Here is a 19086-nt window from a genome sequence, read left to right as displayed (position 1 = left end):
ACAGGAAAACTCTGTGGGTGCAGGGTCCACGCCTGTCCTGCTCTCTGTGGAATCCCAGGGCCCAGTCCAGTGCCTGACATGAGACAGATGCTCAATAAATACTGGTTAAATGTGTGGGAGATATCTAAAAAGAAGCATATCACCTCCGTGTGGCCCCCGGAAGTCAGAGTCTGTTCCTTGTGGATACAGGGGCACTGGCACCAGCTCGGGAGGAGGCCAGCAAGTGCCCACGGCTGCTCCAGGGACGAGTCCTCAACTCCTGGGGCTTCAGAAGGGAGGACAGAGGCCTGCATGGAATAGAACCTGGGCCGCCCCGACCCTGCAGCCTAATCCAGGGTTCAGGGTCAGCTCACACCACATGGACCCTGGTCAGCATCCCTAGGGCAGTTCCAGACAAGGCCGCAGGTCTCGTTTTGCCCTCCAGGGGGCGACATCGCAGACAGACAACACTCAGAAAAAGGATTCCCCTGGACAGGAACCTGGCTTTGCTAAGGAAGTGTAGGTGGAGCCTGGTTTCCATCCCTTGCTCCAACAGACCCTTCTGATCTCTCCCTTGTACCTTTCTGGGTTCTATGAGTACCATGTTCTGCCAGGGGTCCCTGTGCAACTCCCGACTCCCTCCTGGTACCACCACAGGGAACGTGGGGTGACCACAGGACAGTCAGCCTCGCAGAGGACGGAGACCACCCAGGACAGTCAGGGAGAACACGGACAGGCCCTAAGCCACAGCTCAGCCCACAGACACGGAGAGGGAGGGTCCCCCTGGAGCCTTCCCCAAAGACAGCAGAGCTCAGAGCCACCCACCTCCCTCCACCACAGTCCTCTCTTTCCAGGACACACAAGACACCTCCCTCTCCACACGCCGGAGCTGGGGACTCCTGAGACCTCTGGGCCTGGGTCTCCATCCCTGGGTCAGAGGCCGGGCTGGTGGTACTAGAGACAGAGGGCTGGTCCCTCCCCAGTCACCACCCAGTGAGCCCTTTTCTATCTCCCAGAGCCACCTCCGTCACCTTCCTACTGAACATCATCCCACCTTCCCAGGGCACTGGAGAGCGTGGGGAGACCCGGGGCCCAGCTGGGCTTCTCTGTGACAAAGGAAAATAATCCCCCTGGTGTGACAGACCCAAGGCCAGAACACAGTAGAGTTCAGCACTGGGGAAGGCAGGTTGTCCTCCCAGGGGACGGGAGTCCATCCACCTTGCCAAAAAGCTTTGTCTGGGAAACTGAAAATAGAAGGGAAAAAGGAGGAGGGACAAAAGAGGCAGAAATGAGAGGGGAGGGGACAGAGGACACCTGAATAGAGACCACACCCATGACCCACATGATGCCAAGAAGTACTCCTGCTGTAGGAGGAGACTCAGGACAGACGGAGGAAGGACAGCAGACCAGGCAGTCACAGCCGCCCTGACAAGAGCGTTCCTAGAACTCAGGATCTTCTCCACAGAAGAGGACAGAGCAGACAGCAGAGACCATGGGGTCTCCCTCAGCCCCTCTTCACAGACGGTGCATCCCCTGGCAGAAGCTCCTGCTCACAGGTGAGGGGAGGACAACCTGGGAGAGGGTGGGAGGAGGCGGCACAGAGACTGGCTGGGGTCTCCTGGGGAGGATAGGGCTCTGAGACGGACAGAGGGCTCCTGTTGGAGCCTGAATAGGGAAGAGGACATCAGATAGGGACAGGAGTCACACCAGAAAAATCAAATTGAACTGGAATTGGAACAGGGCAGGAAAATCTCAAGTGTTCTATTTTCCTAGTTAATTGTCACTGGCCACTACATTTTTAAAAGTCGTAATAACTGCATCAGATGACACTTTAAATAAAAACATAACCAGGGCATGAAACATTGTCCTCACCCGCCTACCGCAGACATTGGAAAATAAACCCCAGGCCGTTGAGGGCCCTGAGAAGGCTCATGAGCTCATCACAGGAGTCTGCAGCCTGTCCCAGGCACTGAGGTGCACCCAAGATCACACAAGTCCCTGCCCTCATGAAGCTCATGCTCTCATGGGGAGGAAGGCAGACAGGCAAAGAGATCTAGAATGTGAGGTCAGGTGTTGACAAGAGCCCTGGTGGGAACAGAGCAGGGAAAGGTCAGAAAGAAAAGAACCAGGGTCTCTAGAGGAGGTGTCAGGGACGGAGTCTCCCCAGAATGCCCTGATGTGAGCAGGACCTGAGGCCAGTGAGGAGGCAGTCACGCAGACCCCTGGGGAGCAGCATTCCACAGAGGGAAATGCCAAGGTCGGAGGTGCTAAGGAAATAGGAGTCATACTGCTGACCTTGACCCAGTAGGACACACATATACACACACACTCACTCACTCACTCCGGGGCTGGGGGATGAAGAGACCTGCTCAGGACCCAGGGCCCCGTTTTTCCACCCTAATGCATAGATCCCAATATTGACCAATGCTCTCTCCTCTCTCTTAGCCTCACTTCTAACCTTCTGGAACCCGCCCACCACTGCCCAGCTCACTATTGAATCCAGGCCATTCAATGTCGCAGAGGGGAAGGAAGTTCTTCTACTTGCCCACAATCTGTCCCAGAATCTTCTTGGCTACATCTGGTATAAGGGAGAAAGAGTGGATGCCAACCGTCGAATTGAATCATATATAATAAGAACTAATCAAACTACCCCAGGGCCCGCACACAGCGGTCGAGAGATAATATACTCCAATGCATCCCTGCTGATCCAGAACGTCACCCAGAATGACACAGGATCCTACACCCTACAAGTCATAAAGGAAGATCTTGTGAATGAAGAAGCAACTGGCCGGTTCCGGGTATATCGTGAGTGATTCCCCATGACCTCTGGGTGTTGGGGTCAGTTCTACTTCCCACATACGGGATTGTCAGGCCTGGGCTGTGCCTGTGCCCCCTCTGTATTACGTGCCGTGTTAGGGTTTGGACATTTAGTGCAGGACACACACAGAAGAGACAAACTTCAACAGATCAGAATTCCTTTCTGGCATCCAGATCCTGCAGACACTCACTGCAGAGGAAGGACAGTCTGATGGGGGCACACAGCAGGGGGAGGTCAGTCTCAGCCTAGCACCCCGTGCCTTCCCCGTAAACCTGACCCTGAGAAAGACCCTGGAGAACTGGATCAGGGCCTGGCCTGAAGGACTTCCTGGGATCTTCACAGAGAAGCTCAGCCCCAGGGCTCCTGACTCCAGGTGACCCAGGGGAGCCTGTGCCAGGGCTAGGTTGTGGCCTCCTGGGCAGGGCTGACTGGGAGGAAGGACTTACCAGCTGTCCAAGGGCCGTGGCTCCTGGAGCTGGATTCTGGATGCAGAATTGGAGTTTCTGGCCACACCTGTTCCCTGTCCCCAGAGTCTCATCTGGGCAAGGACAGAGCCTTGTCCTTTACTTGAGACTCAATGTGGGGAGGATAGATAGACAAGGTTACTAGGGCATCAGTCCATTGCCCTGGGGACATAGGTGACTCCATGGGAAGTTCAGTGTCCTCAGAAGGAGGAACAGAGGAGAGAAGATGCTCCCAGCAGCTCCTTGTCCACCAGGGATCAGGCCCAGGGCCCTCTCTCTTGGAGGCAAATCAACATAAATGCTCTTCATTTGGGCAGTTCCTCTGTGCAGAGCTGAGATCAAGTGATCGTAAATATTTTGAGGTTAATTCACAAACAATCTCACAGCCAAATAACACTTATCCTACTTATTGAAAGGAAATTGAGGCACAGGGAGACAGTCACGAACAAGGGTCACAGAGGCCATAGGCAGCAGATTAGAGACATATGAGGTCTGTCTGCAGCCAGGGCCCCCTTCTCTCCTCAACCCGGGGTGGGTGGGGCTGTTTGTTGTCAGGCATTTGCAGACCTGAGACCAGTCATGGGTCTGCTTCCTTTTGTCTTGTGCATCCACAGCTCAGAAGTGGAGATTCTGGTCCGGAGAGTGAGAGGTGAATGGAGAGCTAATCAGTTTTACTCTAGAACTAAATCACCTCAACTGTCAGGGTCAGTGCCAGGATTGTCCAGGCCTCTCCCTTAGATCCACAGCCCCCTCACTGGACCTGAAATCCTGTGCTTCCCGAGGCAGTGTCACTCCCATGGGAGGATAAAGGAAAGGATTTCACTTTCTCTCCGCACTCATACCCCTGCGCCAACACAGGCCCAAAGTGAGACACACTCTTGCTCAGTAGCTCTCTCATGAAGGAGAGAATGAATGAAGGAATGATCCATAATCTCTATAGAGACTGGATCCTGGATGCAGAATCCTAGGAAGTTCTGGCCGGTTCCCTGTCCGTCAGGGGCTAAGATCCGTGTACCATTCCTCTGACCCCCTGTCCTGAAAGTAATCCTATCTCATGTGACTCTGGGGTTCCTTGGCTATGGGAGGGTTTTCAAGGCTCCCTGGTCCTGGTCGGGACAGCCAAGGGACTCCTGCTCCTGGGGTCTCTGAGGTCACTATACCCCGCATGTCTCACTGCCATGGGCATTTCTGTCTGTCTCCTGTTCCTCCGTGCTCCTCCCTCTTCATTCCAGCTGAGATGCCTATCCCTGAACATCTCCCTCCACTCTTAGGCCTTCCCCAGACACTCCCTCGAACGAGGCTGGCTGTCCTGCTTTCTTCCCGCTCACACTGTGGCCCGGCCCACTTCCCAGGCAATAGGGAAGGCACAGAAATCAGCTGGAGCAGCCGCTCCTGCCAGGCTCCATCACAAGCCAATGTCAACAGGTCACCAGGAGAATGAGCTTCCGCTGTGTCCCCGCCCAGGGCTCTTTACCTCCATGAGGCCAACACACGGAACAGGCAGCAGGACAAGGATGAGCGACTCCTCCATCCACTTCCTACACTGACTCACCAGGAGGTCAGAGGCAGAAGGACAGGTCTGCAGTCCCCAAAGCCCACATGCTTATTCCACCCATTTCACTACCTACTCCATCTTCATCCTGGTGTGGGGCTCACATCCTCCAGTGGATCCTGGGGCCTCCCCCAGGTGCAGCTGGCCAAGCAGGTGCTGTCTGATGGGTTTGCTGTCCATTCTACATATACCTGTGTCCTCGTGATGATGCCATTGTCATAAGGTGGGGTCCCTTGGACTGAGAAGTGCACCAGCCACTGGCGTCTCACTCAGACTCTGCCCAGTTATACAAACTTAAACTCTAGTTGCGCTTTCTGAGGTTGATAGGAGAGGAAGAAAATCTTTCACATGCCTGATTTGGGGCTTCTCCTCTTTTCGCCTAACTCTGCACAGGAACCAGGGGCAGGGAGCGCTTTCTAAACTTACTAACATAACACACATCTCTTCTCCTAATTTGGCATCATTTCTCCCTTTATGTAATTGACACACCTAAGACTTCCTCTCTGACCGGTTCTGTCCTCCTAACAGGACTCATACTCTTCTCTCTACTCAGGGAGTCACTGATTTCAAACCGCCTTCAGCATCTGCCTTTGAGCATAATGTGATCCCACTGGAATTGAGAGCAGACCTAAACCTTCGTATAATATCAAGAGAAGTACTACTTCCAGCAACTGATCTTAGATCTTTAAGCCATTAACAACAATTTCTACTTCTGGAAAAAATTTAATGTTTTCCCCAAATGTCTTTCATTTTTTTTAACTGTAGTCAGAAAATAACATGAGATCAAAACTACTGACAAACTTTTAAGGGCAAATTATAGTATTACAGGTTGAGTATCCCAAATCCAAAAATCCAAAATCTGAAATGCTCCAAAATCCAACATTTTTTGACCACTGACATGATGCTCAAAAGAAATGCTCACTGGAGGCTGGGAGTGGTGGCTCACGCCTGTAATCCCAGCACTTTGGGAGGCCGAGGCAGGAGGATAATGAAGTCAAGAGATCAAGACCATCCTGGCCAACATGGTAAAATCCCATCTCTACTAAAAATACAAAAATTATCTGGGTGTGGTGGTGCGTGCCTGTAGTCTCAGCTACTTGGGAGGCTGAAGCAGGAGAATAGCTTGAACCCAGGAGGTGGAGGTTGCAGTGAGCTGAGATCGTGCCACTGCACTCCAGCCTGGCAACAGAGTGAGACTCCATCTCAAATTTTAAAAAAGGGGGCGACGGAGAGAAATGGAATGGAAAGGAAAGGAAAGGAAAGGAAAGGAAAGGAAAGGAAAGGAAAGGAAAGGAAAAGCTCACTGGAGCACTTTGGATTCTGTATTTTCAGATTTGGGATGCTAAACTGGTAAGTATACTGCAAATATTTTCAAAACTCAAAAACACTCAAAAATCCAAAACACTTTTAGTCCTAAGCCTTATGCATGAGAGATACTCAATCTGTATGAACTATAGGCACCAAGCTGAACAGCAGATCTCTAGCACCTCCTCATCCTGCGTAACTGAAACTGCAGAGCCATAAACAACTCTCCATTCCCCCACCTCCCAGGCCCTGATAACCACCATTCTACTCTCTGATTCCACGAGTGTGGCTACTCTAGGGACCTCATATAAGTGGAATCCTACAGTATCTGCCCTGTGAGTGGCTTATTTCATTTAGCATAATGTTAAATGGGAGAAAATAATTGCAAAATTTCTTCCCAAAGTTCTATCTCATAACTGTCAAACACACATGGTCCTTGAGAGCCAGATTTCCAGCAGTTCATGCTTTCCCTTTTCCACCAGTCAGTTCTGCATTTGCAAATGTCCACATGTATTTATGGAGAGATCCACAGGTCCTCGCCTGCCCTCTGCAAGGGGAGAAGGGACATTAAAGACTGAAGACAGGCTGGGCATAGTGGCTCATGTCTATAATCCCAGCCTTTTGGGAGGCTGAGGTGGGCAGACCACCTGAGGTCAGAAGTTCAAGACCAGCCTGACCAAGATGGTAAAACCCAATCTCTACTAAAAGTACGAAATTTAGCCAGGCATGGTGGTGGGCGCCTGTAGTCCCAGCTACTCGGGAGGCTGAGACAGGAGAATTGCTTGAACCCGGGAGGCAGAGGTTGCAGTGAGCCAAGATCTTGCCTGGCCGACACAGCAAGACTCCATCTTGAAAAATAAACAAACAAAAAAAAAGACCAAAGACAAAGAACATACATATGGTTCTGCTATTAAATCCAGGCAGCTCCTGCCTGTCACCTCACTCTTTTCTAGATCATTCCCTGGACTCCACTCTATCTTTAGGGGTCACTGGCTCAAGTCAGTCATCATCAAACACCTGGGGAAAATTGCCCCACCTTGTGCCTCCACTGCCTGATGACTGAGCTGACCTCCAGGCTTGCCTCTGGTGTCCCCTGTCTTATTTCTGCTGAAACATCCAGTCCCAGGCCAGCCTGTACAATATCTACAGGGTTTAAGGACAATGGGAAGTCCTATCGTCATCCATTTCTAGGATGTCCTTAGATAGGGAAGCTGCAGAAAAAAAACACCTAGGGAAACAAAGCAGGACTGAAGGTGGAAGGGACTCAGCACCTGCACGTTCCAGGTGAGGACCCCAAGGTGGGCCAGGCAGTCAGCTGGTCAGGGAGGAACCAGGAGAGGCACCAGGAGCTGTGACCCTCCCCCCAGTCCTGTGTCTGTCCACAGCCCAATGCTACTGCTCAATTCACAGAAAGTCTGTGATTCTCCCACACAGAGCAGGTGGCCTCAGAGCTCTCAGATCACCATGCATCTGTCTTGTGACACACACACCTGCCGTGGGCTTTTAAGGACTCAGGTGGGCTGAGGGGTGGGAGATGCCAACTCTGATTGAAAGATGCCTGTGGAGGAATCAAAGGTGCCACACAGGGCAATCTTCTCTCTGTTATCTTCACAGCGGAGCTGCCCAAGCCCTACATCTCCAGCAACAACTCCAGCCCCATAGAGGACAAGGATGCTGTGACCTTAACCTGTGAACCTGAGACTCAGGACACAACCTACCTGTGGTGGGTAAACAATCAGAGCCTCTGGGTCAGTTCCAGGCTGGAGCTGTCCAATCACAACAGGACCCTCACTCTATTCAATATTCCAAGAAACGACACAACATCCTACGAATGTGAAACCCAGAACCCAGTGAGTGTCAGACGCAGCGACCCAGTCACCCTGAATGTCACCTGTGAGTATCTCTGCTCCTCTCTGGCCCAGGCTGCCGGCCCAAATCCACAGGGTCAGAGGCCGGGCCTCTCAGTCCCTCTCAGGTTCAAGTACACAGACCCTCACCCCTGGACATCCAGACTGTCTGTGACTTTCTGCCCCAGAAAAACCTGGGCAGACCAAGTCTTGATCGAGAATAGGAGGGGAGGGGCTGCTCCTGTCCGGGGAGGCTCGGGGTCCACACCCTGTGATGGGAGAAACAGGTGAATGTCTCAGACTCAGGCTCAGTAGATACAAGAGGAGTTTGGTTGAGACTTTAGGATTGTGACTCAGCTTAGAGGGACACCGTGGTCCTTCCATAGACCAGGAACTTCCACTTCCCTCTGACAACATCACCTGTGACTTTATTCTCTTTGCTCCAGATGGCCCGGATGCGCCCACCATTTCCCCTCTAAACACACCTTACAGAGCAGGGGAAAATCTGAACCTCACCTGCCACGCAGCCTCTAACCCAGCTGCACAGTACTCTTGGTTTGTCAATGGGGTGTTCCAGCAATCCACACAAGAGCTCTTTATCCCCAACATCACCGTGAATAATAGCGGATCCTATATGTGCCAAGCCCATAACTCAGCCACTGGCCTCAATAGGACCACAGTCACGGCGATCACAGTCTACGGTAAGTGGATCCACGAGCGCCGACATCACGTTTTGAGGTGGAGTCTGTCTGGTTTTCAGAGAAGAGCCAGGAAGAAATTTTCTATCCCAGCCTGTGTCCAATGGGCACAAGCAAATCCCAGATTCTCCCGCTGGACCTCCCCAGTGTGTCTCTACAGGCTCTCTTCTCTGTGTTGTTCTGATTTCTCATGGCTGACCCCGGGTCCGGCCTGGAATGTGGGGAGGAGGCTCCCTCAGCCCCCGAGCCCTGTGTAGTGGAGGAAGCTTCACAGAGTGGGAAGGAGCAAGGGTTCTCAAGGTCAAGTTGCTTCTCTCTGTCACCAATCTGTCCCTTTCTATCACCTCTTTGTGTTCTTTTGCCTACTCCGTGAACTGCAAGGAACATTCGAGGCTTTGAAACAAGCTCATACTTTTTCCCAAATGAGAGAAGGAAGCCCCTTGGGTAAGGGAGAAACAGCTCAGACTCTGCTCCCTGCTCTGCTCTGGGCTCCCCCCCGTGACTGGCCTTGTCTGACTCCACCTGGGGTGGGACCCACGTGTGTGGAGAAGGAGCCCGGGTAGTCTATCCTGAATTAGGCTAAATCAAGCTGCCAATCAACACCAAAGCCTCCTGTCGTCTCAGTCAGGCTGCAGGAAAATGGAAAGAAAGGGAGCCTCAGGGCAGGCTCCTGAGCTGTGTCCTGGCTCTGACGTCATCAGGTATATGAGGCTGTGGGCACAGCACATGGGACACAGCACAGGGGACAGCGAGCGACCCACACTTGGAGAAATCAGGAGATGTACCACAGGGGCTCTGCATGGCAGGGAATGGGCAGTGTCAAAAATTGTGTATTTATACAGAGGGTAACAGTGCATATCTAACACAGACTTACCATCTTAACCTTTCTACATGTGCAGTTCAGTGGTATTAAATATATTCCCCTTGTTCTGCTACCATCACCACCATCTGTCCACACAACTCTTCTTCCTCCCAAAATGAAACTCTGTTCCCATCAAACTCCTGGGCAGAGCTGCCCCACCTGTGGCCCACAGTCTGACCCCTGACTTGTCACCTTTAGACTTGCTCCTAGTCTCCTGCACTATTTCTGCTCAAACACACGTCCCCATCATCACCCATCTCCAGGATGTCCTTAAATAGCAAAGCCTCAGAGAGAACACACCTTGGCTGGGTGGTGTGGGACCGTGCAGCTGGAAGAAACTCAGCTCCTTCCAATTCCAGGTGAGGACCCCAATGGGCCAGGCAGCCAGCCAGTCAGGAAAGGACCAGAAGTGCTGGGGGCTGTGACCCCCAGTCCTGTGTCTGTCCACAACCTAATGCTACTGCCCAATTCACACTTGAGAAAAGTCTGTGCTTCTCCCACACAAAGCAGCCGGCCTTACAGTCTCTGAGCCCTCAGATCATTGCGTATCTGTCTTGTGACACACACACACCTGCCCTGGGCTTTTAAGGACTCGGGTGGGCTGAGGGGTGGGAGATGCCAACTCCGATTGAAAGATGCCTGTGAGGAATCAAAGGTGCCACACAGGGCAATCTCTTCTGTTATCTACACAGCGGAGCTGCCCAAGCCCTACATCACCAGCAACAACTCCAACCCCATAGAGGACAAGGATGCTGTGACCTTAACCTGTGAACCTGTGGCTGAGAACACAACCTACCTGTGGTGGGTAAACAATCAGAGCCTCTCGGTCAGTCCCAGGCTGGAGCTGTCCAATGGCAACAGGACCCTCACTCTACTCAGTGTCACACGGAATGACACAGGACCCTATGAATGTGGAATCCAGAACTCAGAGAGTGCAAAACGCAGTGACCCAGTCACCCTGAATGTCACCTGTGAGTATCTTCTGTTCCTCTGTGGCCCTGGTTTCCAACCCAAATCCATACAGCCAGAGGTTAGGACTCTCAGTTCTCCTCAGGTCCAAAGATTCAGACCACCACTCCTGGACACCCAGGCTGGCCATAACTTCCTGCCCTGGGAAAACTAGGGCAAACCCAGCCTGGACCAAGAATAAGAGGGGAGGAGCTGCTCCTGTCTTGGGAGGCTCAGGGTCCACAGCCTGTGATGGGAGAAACAAGTGAATGTCTCAGACCCAGACTCAGGGAACATGAGGGTTATGGTTTAGACTTTTTAACACAGGATTGGGACAGGACTCAGAAGGACACTGTGGCCCTTCTACAATCAGGAGCTTCCTGTTTCCTCTGATGACATTACCTGTGGCTTTGTTCTCTTTGTTCCAGATGGCCCGGACACCCCCATCATATCCCCCCCAGACTTGTCTTACCGTTCGGGAGCAAACCTCAACCTCTCCTGCCACTCGGACTCTAACCCATCCCCGCAGTATTCTTGGCTTATCAATGGGACACTGCGGCAACACACACAAGTTCTCTTTATCTCCAAAATCACATCCAACAATAACGGGGCCTATGCCTGTTTTGTCTCTAACTTGGCTACTGGTCGCAATAACTCCATAATCAAGAACATCTCAGTCTCCTCTGGTAAGTGGCTTCCCTGGAGCACCAGCATCATGTTTTGGGGTGGAGTCTATCTGGTTCTCACAAAAGAGCCGAGAAGACATTTTCTTGCCCAGTCTGTGTTCCATGGGCACAAGGAAATCCCAAATTCTACCCTGAGCCCTCTCACTCCATCTCGGCCGACTCTCTCCTCCCCGGCTTCTCTGATATCTCATGGCTGACCTCGGGTCCAGCCTGGAATGTGGGGAGGGGGCTCCCTTAGCCCCAGAAGGCCCCCTATAGTGAAAGGGGCTTCATAGTCCAGGAGAAAGAAGGGTCTTTAAGGTCGAGTTTCTCCTCTCTATCACCAATATGTCCCTTTCTGTCACTTCTTTGTGTTTTTTTAACCTACTCTATGAGCTACAAGAAACAAGGAGGTTTTGAAACAAGCTCACACTTTTTCCCCAAATGAGAGGAGGAAGCCCCTTGGATGAGGGAAGAGCAAATCAGACTCTGCTCCCTGCTCTGCGCCCGGCTCACCTGGTGACTGGCTCTGCCCTGGCTCCACTTGGGGTGGGACCGGGGCATGTGGAGAAGGTGTAAAGGTGGCCTGTTCTGAATCTGGTTAAATCGAGCTGCCAATCCACAGCACAGCCTCCCTCGGGTCAGGTTGCAGGGAAATGGGAAAAGAGGGAGACTCAGGACAGACTCCTGAGCTGTGTCCTGGCTCTGAAGTCACTGGCTGTATAAGGCTGTGGACCCAGCACATGGGACACAGCACAGAGGACAGTGAGTGGCACACACTTGGAGAAATAGGGAGATTCAGCCACAGGGGCTCTGCATGGGAGGGAAGGGGCAGTGCCAGAAAGTGTGGATTTATAGAGAGGGTAAGTCCACCAGCCAGTGTATATATCTAACATAAAACTTACCATTAACCATTTCTAAGTGTACAGTTAAGTGACACAGCATAAATATCAATCAAGTATATTGCCCGGTGTGGTGGTTCATGCCTGTAATCCCAGCACTTTGGGAAGCCAAGGCAAGTGGATCACTTGAGGTCAGGAGTTCAAGATACAAAAAAAAAAAAAAATAGCTAGGCATGGTGGCAGATGCCTGTAATACCAGCTACTAGGGAGGCTGAGGCAGGAGAATTGCTTGAACCTGGGTGGCGGAGGTTGCAGTGAGCCAAGATTGTGCCACTGCACTCCAGCCTAGGTGACAAAGTGATACTCTTGTCACAAAAAAAAAAAAAAGGAAAAATAAATCCAGTATCTTTATACTCTTGTGTAACCTTCACAGTATCCATTTCCAGAACTTTTTCATCTTAACATACTAAACCTCTGTACCCGATAAACAGTAACTCTCACTCCTTCTCCCCCTAAACCCTGGTAACCTCCATTCTACTTTCTGTCTCTAGGTAATCAACTATTCTAATATTCTAATGAGCTTACATACATGGAATTATATAATAGTTGTCCTTTTGTGTCTGCTGTATTTCACTTAGTATAATGTTTTCAAGGTTCATCCATTTTGCACCATGTATCACAATTTTATTCCTTGTTAAGATTGAATAACATTCCATTGTATGGACATACCTCATTTTTCTATCCACTTATCTTTCAATGGACTTTTCAGTTGTTCCCATCTTTTGGCTATTGTGAGTAATGCTGCTGTGAACATCAGTATACAAATGTCGGTTCAAATTGCTGCCTTCAATTCTTTTTGGTGTATGTCCAGAAGTGGAATTGGTGGATCAAATGTTAATTATTTTTTTAATTTTTTGAGGAACCACCATACCATTTTCCATAGGTGCTAATATTTCACATTTCTCTCAGCAATGCACTAGAGTTCCAATTTTTCAATCTCCTTGAAAACACTTACTGTTTTGTAGCCATCCTGATGTGTGTGAGGTGGAGTATCATTGTGGCTTTGATTTGCATATCTCTAAGTGTTAGTGATGTTGAGCATATTTGCATGTACTTGTTGGCCACTTGTATCTCTTCCTTGGAGAAATCTCTACTTTAGTCCTTCGTCCATTTATTAATTGGGTTTTTGGATTTTTGTGGTTGTTGATTTGTAATAGTTCTTCATATATTCTGGAAATTAATTCCCTATCAGATATATGATTTGCAAATATTTTTCCCATTTCATAGGTTGCCTTTTCACTTTCTCGATAATGTTCTTTGATATATAAAAGTTTTTAATTTTCGAGGCTGGGTACAGTGGCTCATGCCTGTAATCCCAGCACTTTGGGATGCCAAGGTGGGTGGATCATGAGGTCAGGAGATCAAGACCCTCCTGGCTAACATGGTGAAACTCCATCTCTACCAAAAATACAAAAAAAAATTAGCCCAGTGTGGTGGCGGGTGCCTATAGTTCCAGTTACTCGGGAGGCTGAGGCAGGAGAATGGCATGAACCCGGGAGGCGGAGCTTGCAGTGAGCCAAGATCACGCCACTGCACTCCAGCCTGGGCAACAGAGCGAGACTCCAATTAAAAAAAAAAAAAAGTTTTTAATTTTCATGAAGTCCAGTTTATCCATGTTTTTCTTTTGGTGCCTACTTGTTATAACCAAGATATCACCATGAAATTAAATGTCATTAAGCTTTTTTCCCTGTTTTCTTCTCAGAGTTTTATACTTTTCACTCTTACATTTAGGTCTTTGATCCATTTTAGGTTAATTTTCATATATGGTGTCAGGCAAAGATTCAACTTGTTCTTGTGCATGGGTATTCAGCTTTCCCCATATCATTTATTGAAACAAATATCCTTTCCCCATTAAATGGTCTTGGCACCCTTGTCAAAAATAATTTGGCCATATATGCAAGCGTTTCTTTCTGGGCTCTATATTCTATTCCATTGGTTTCAATATCTTCCTTTCTGCCAGTACCACACTGCATTGATTACTGTGGCTTTATAGCAAATGCTGAAATCAGGAAGTGTGAGTCCTCCAGCTTCGTTCTTTATTTTCCAGGTTGTTTGGCTATTTAGAGTCCTGAGAGTCCATATGAATTTTAGGATAGGTTTTTCTGTTTCTGCAAAAAATGTCAGTGGGACTCTGGTAGGAATTGCATTGAACCTGCAGCTCACTGTGGGCAGTATTGTCCTCCTAACAATATTGAGTTTTCCCATTCATGAAAAAAAAAATGTCTTTCCATTTATTGATGTTGTCTTTAATTTCTTTCAGCAATGTTTTATAGTTTTCAGGGTACAATCCTTTCACCTCCTTGGTTAAATTTATTTCTAACTATTTTATACTATTTTATGTTAATGTAAATTGGAAATTTTTTCTTAATTTCCTTTTAGATTGTTCATTGTTAATATATAGAAGTACAACTGATGTTTGCATGTTGATTTTGTATCCTGCAACATTACCAAATTTATTTATTAACTCTGACAGGTTCTTTTAATCTTTAGGGTTTTCTACATATAAGTTCAAGTTATCTGATAACAGAGATCATTTTACTTCTTCTTTCCAATTTGGATGTCTTTTTTTTCTTGCCTAATTTCTCTGGCTAGGATTTCTAATACTATGTTGGATAGATGTGGCAAAAGCAGGCATTCTTGTCTTGTTCCTGGTCTTACAGGGAAAGCTTTCAGTCTTTCTCCACTGAGTATCGTGTTAGCATTGGGCTTTCCACATATTGCCTTTATTATGCTGAGGTGGTTTCTTTCCATTCATAATTGGAGTGTTTTTGTTATGAAAGAGTGGTGAATTTTGTCAAATGCTTTTATTGGTTCTATCTAATTATAGGTCTATTAAAATTAAATTTTTTGTGTGTTTCCAGGAATTTGTCCATTTCATCTTGGTCATTCAACAGTTTGCTGGCATACAATTATTCATAGCACTCTTGTAGTCCTTAATATTTCTGTAGAATTTGTAGCATTGCTGGCAATATCTCAATATTTTTTCTTTTTTTTTTTTTTTCAAGAGACAGGGTCTCACTCTGTAGCCCAGCCCAAGCTAGAGTGCAGTAGTACCATCACAACTTACTGCAGCCTCAACTCCTGCGCTCAAGTGATCCTCCTATCCCCGTCTCTTGAGAGGCTGGTACTACAGACATGTGCCACCATGTCTGGATAGTCTTCTAAGAAATTTTGTAGAGACTGTCTCCCTATGTTGCCTAGGCTGGTCTCGCCCTCCTGACCTCCAGCAATCTTCCTGCTTGAGTCTCCCAAGGTGCTGGGATTAATTATGTAAGCCACCATACCTCCATTTTCATTTCTGATTTTAGTAATTCGAATCTTCTCTCTTTTTTCTTAGCCAGTCTAATAAATGACTGTCAATTTTGTTGATCTTTTTTGAAGAACCAACTTTTGGTTTCATTGATTCCTTCTATTGTTTTCCATTTTCCATTTTATTCATTTCAACTCTAATCCTTATTTCCTTCATGTACTATCTGTGGTTTGAGGTGGTTCTTTTTCTATATCCTGAAGTTGTAAAGTTAGGTTGTTAATATGAGATCTCTCTTTATTTTTAACATATTTACCATTTTAAATTTCTCACACATGATTCTTAACTTCTCTGAGCCTTCAATTCTTCAACTGAAAATTGTAATAATTCTCATCACCAGGAAATGGAGGGAAAAAGGAGAATTGCAATAAGAGTGACTGTTCAATAGTATTGTTTTAAAGATTTAACGTAATATTCAATTAAGCCTTCAGCAAAATGCCACACACAGAGGGAAACTTCATAAATATTAGCTGCTATTATCACTACTGGTATTATTAGCTTGAAGTCAGGCAGTTCTAGAGCCAAATCCTAGATCCACTTCTCACTAATCATTTGACTTTGGATAAGTTTTTTCACTACTCCAAGCCTCTGTCATTTCATCTGTAAAATGGAAATCATGCCTACCCAACAGGGTTATTGTATGGATCAAATGAGATACCAGAAAAGCATTTAAAGTAGCTAACATAGCATTAATCACCAGCTTGAGTTGACTGGTGAGAGCTAAGCCCCAAATGAAAACCCACTAGGACATGGTTACTGGCTAAAAATGGGGGAGAGAAAAAAAGTTAAGTGCAAAGAATCAAGCCTGGTATGTTAGTTTTCATCCACTGAGATGCAACCAAGATGGAATTAGAGATGCAAGATAATTTACTGGAGAAAACCACCATGAGGGAAAGTGGGAAGTGGGAGGAGCCTAAGAGAGACCTCAGACCACGATGCAGATCTGATTCCTGAAAAGGAGAAAGAGGAGAGAGTTTTAGATAGTGATGCAGTTCTCAGAGTTTCCACAAGGCTGGTGGGGCATCATCAAGCCCCTCACCCATGAGAGAGAAGCAGAGTTTCCCAAAACTGGGCTTTTCATTCCCCTGCTGGGAACCCATGAGAAGCGAGTTCTCTGTGCAATGGACTCAGTAAATACAGAATGCACTAGCCTGGGCTTTCTGTCAATCAAGTCTCTGCCATGGAGACCCAACAGACTCTTATTTTTGCCTACCACAACTGAGACACTGAGAAAAAGATGCAACCATGAAAAGATAGAAAGTTCTAATGCCACGCAAAAATAGCAATCAGTCTTTCTCAAATTTCAAAGCCTTCGGAAATATCTGAGTGCAGAAAGGCCAGGGTGGAATTGACAGAAGACTGATCACCAACTAGAAACACAGTGAGAGAGAAAAAAAGTTTCAACCTTCCCACAAAACGAATGCATTCCTTGAAGGAACAAGTAGAGGCTACTTCATGCTGAGAGCTGGAACCTGGGGCACTCCACTGCAAAATAACATCACATTCATTCCTTCTCTTTTCTTTCCATGACAGGCGATTCAGCACCTGGAAGTTCTGGTCTCTCAGCTAGGGCTACTGTCGGCATCATAATTGGAATGCTGGTTGGGGTTGCTCTGATGTAGCAGCCCTGGTGTAGTTTCTGCAATTAAGAAAGACTGGTAGGTATGACAGCCTTTCCTCTTGTTCGGTTTCCTGCAGTGCTGGAAATGTCCTGCCATGTTTGGGAGAGAGAAAGGACTTCTTCGCCTGTATCTGGGACTGGATCTCCTCCTCCTACCCCCAAGCTCCTGCTTCCCAGCACTAATTCCTGCAGGTCTCTTCTTCCCTGGTCTTCATGCTCCCTGTACCCCACTGTCTCTTAGACATAATTATCCCCAGCCTCTGCTCATTTGTTTCCCAAATTCAATACATTGTCAAAGCCTCTGGGTCCTTTTTTAACATCTCTCACTTGTGTCATTCTCTCCATTCCCACAAACCTCAACAACTGCTCAAAGTCCTGCTTGACCCCTTGTTGCCAGTCTTCGAAATGTTTCTTGCATATGACTGCCTCATTACCTTCCTAAAATCTAGTTCACTCGCCTACTCAAGAAGACACAGGGACCTACTGTGGTCTATTAGATAAGTTCACATTTCTTCTCTTTACTAAGCTTTCTCGATTCCTTTACCACCACTCCCTTGTATAATTCCATCATCTGAATTAGATCTGTCTCCCTACACACCCCTGCCTCTCCACCCCATATGAACACAGAATTCTTAGTTCCAATGTTACACCTAAAAACATGTCAAACAGGGTGACCTCCTTCCACCATCTGCACTGTGGAGTTACCCACACCCTTCATCACAAGCGACTTCTGACCTCATGAAGAACAAAGACTGTAGCATTAATATGTGAGTCTTAAGCTCAGGACACAACCTGCCTGTGGCTGAGAACCTTTTCCTGATAACCAATTCATGTGTTCATAGCAGATACAGAAATGAAGAAGGCAAGGTCCTTAATTCTATAACAGGAGACAAAACCAGAAAAATAATCGTAATACCAAAATAGAAAGGAGTGAACGTCACAAGAAATCAGAGAAATCTGATGGAAAATATAGCTACACGTGGGAATCACTCAGAAACATTTTATAAAATGGATACTTAAGCCCCACCCCTAAATTCTGATTTACTGGTCTGGAGTGGGACCCAGGCATTCATAATTTTTAAGCCTCCCCAGATGCTACTAATGTGTAGCCAGGGTGGAGAAACCCTGTTCTAAATAGGTAGGACTTGGGGCTAAACCCATGACTTTCAGCTAGGAGTATTAGAATTGCCTATGGAGTTTTTCAACATACATAAGCCTATACTTTGTTGGCCCTGTTCATTAATGGGCTCCATCAGGAACTCAGGAATCCAGTTGAGAAACAGAAGCTAAATGGAAAGGCCATCTTATTTGACATGTTAAATTATATGGGAAGCACTGTCAAATGATAAGTGATGCTAAACCTTCTTTAAGTTATATTTATGGGTATGTTATTGATGTGAGTGTTCCAAAAGTTATATAAGAAATTCTAGAAATCTAACAGGTTGTCAGCCATAATGTCATATGCCACAGAAGTAACTAAATTTCTATGTGAGTTGTGTTCTTATTATAATAAATTCTCACCAGATTTTTAACCATACTCATTTTAAATCTTTGTCATTCACAGACAGTTGTTTTGATTCTTCCTTAAAGCATTTGCAACAGCTACAGTCTAAAATCGCTTCTTTACCAAGGATATTTATAGAAAAGACTCTGACCAGAGATCGAGACCATCCTAGCCAATATGGTGAAACCCCATCTCTACAGAATTAGCTGGGCTTGGTGGCGTGCTCCTGTAGTCCCAGCTACTCGGGAGGCTGAGGCAGGAGAATCGCTTGAACCTGGGAAGCGGAGATTGCAGTCAGCCGAGATCACGCCACTGCACTCCAGCCTGGCGACAGAGCAAGATTCCATATAAAAAAAATATATATGTGTATATATATATATATATATATATATATATATGAGAAAGAAAAGACTCTGACCTGCACTCTTGAATGCAAGTTTCTGATACCACTGGACTGTCTGAGAATTTCCAAAACGTTAATGAACAAACTGACAGCTTCACGAAACTGCCAACCAAGATCAAGCAGAGAAAATAATTAATTTCATGGGACCAAATCAACTAATGAGGATAATATTTTCATAAATTTTTATTTGAAATTTTGCTGATTCTTTAAA

General features: G+C 47.2%; 1 protein-coding gene across 1 annotated transcript; it reads left to right on the top strand.

Moving 5' to 3' along the window:
- Positions 1–1328: 1328 nt before the first annotated feature.
- Positions 1329–18701, top strand: CEACAM5 (CEA cell adhesion molecule 5). Its single transcript, XM_009194581.3, has 8 exons — positions 1329–1535; positions 2425–2784; positions 7733–8011; positions 8412–8666; positions 10218–10496; positions 10902–11159; positions 16881–17005; positions 18533–18701. The coding sequence occupies exons 1-7, from the start codon at positions 1472–1474 to the stop codon at positions 16967–16969; spliced, it is 1584 nt and encodes a 527-aa protein (XP_009192845.2). The 5' UTR covers positions 1329–1471; the 3' UTR covers positions 16970–17005; positions 18533–18701.
- Positions 18702–19086: the final 385 nt, after the last annotated feature.

Source organism: Papio anubis, chromosome 20 (genome assembly GCF_008728515.1).
Source record: "Papio anubis isolate 15944 chromosome 20, Panubis1.0, whole genome shotgun sequence".
NCBI classification, from domain to species: Eukaryota; Metazoa; Chordata; class Mammalia; order Primates; family Cercopithecidae; genus Papio; species Papio anubis.
The sequence above is the reverse complement of the archived record's forward strand: the minus strand, read 5'-3'. Positions and strand labels throughout refer to the sequence as shown.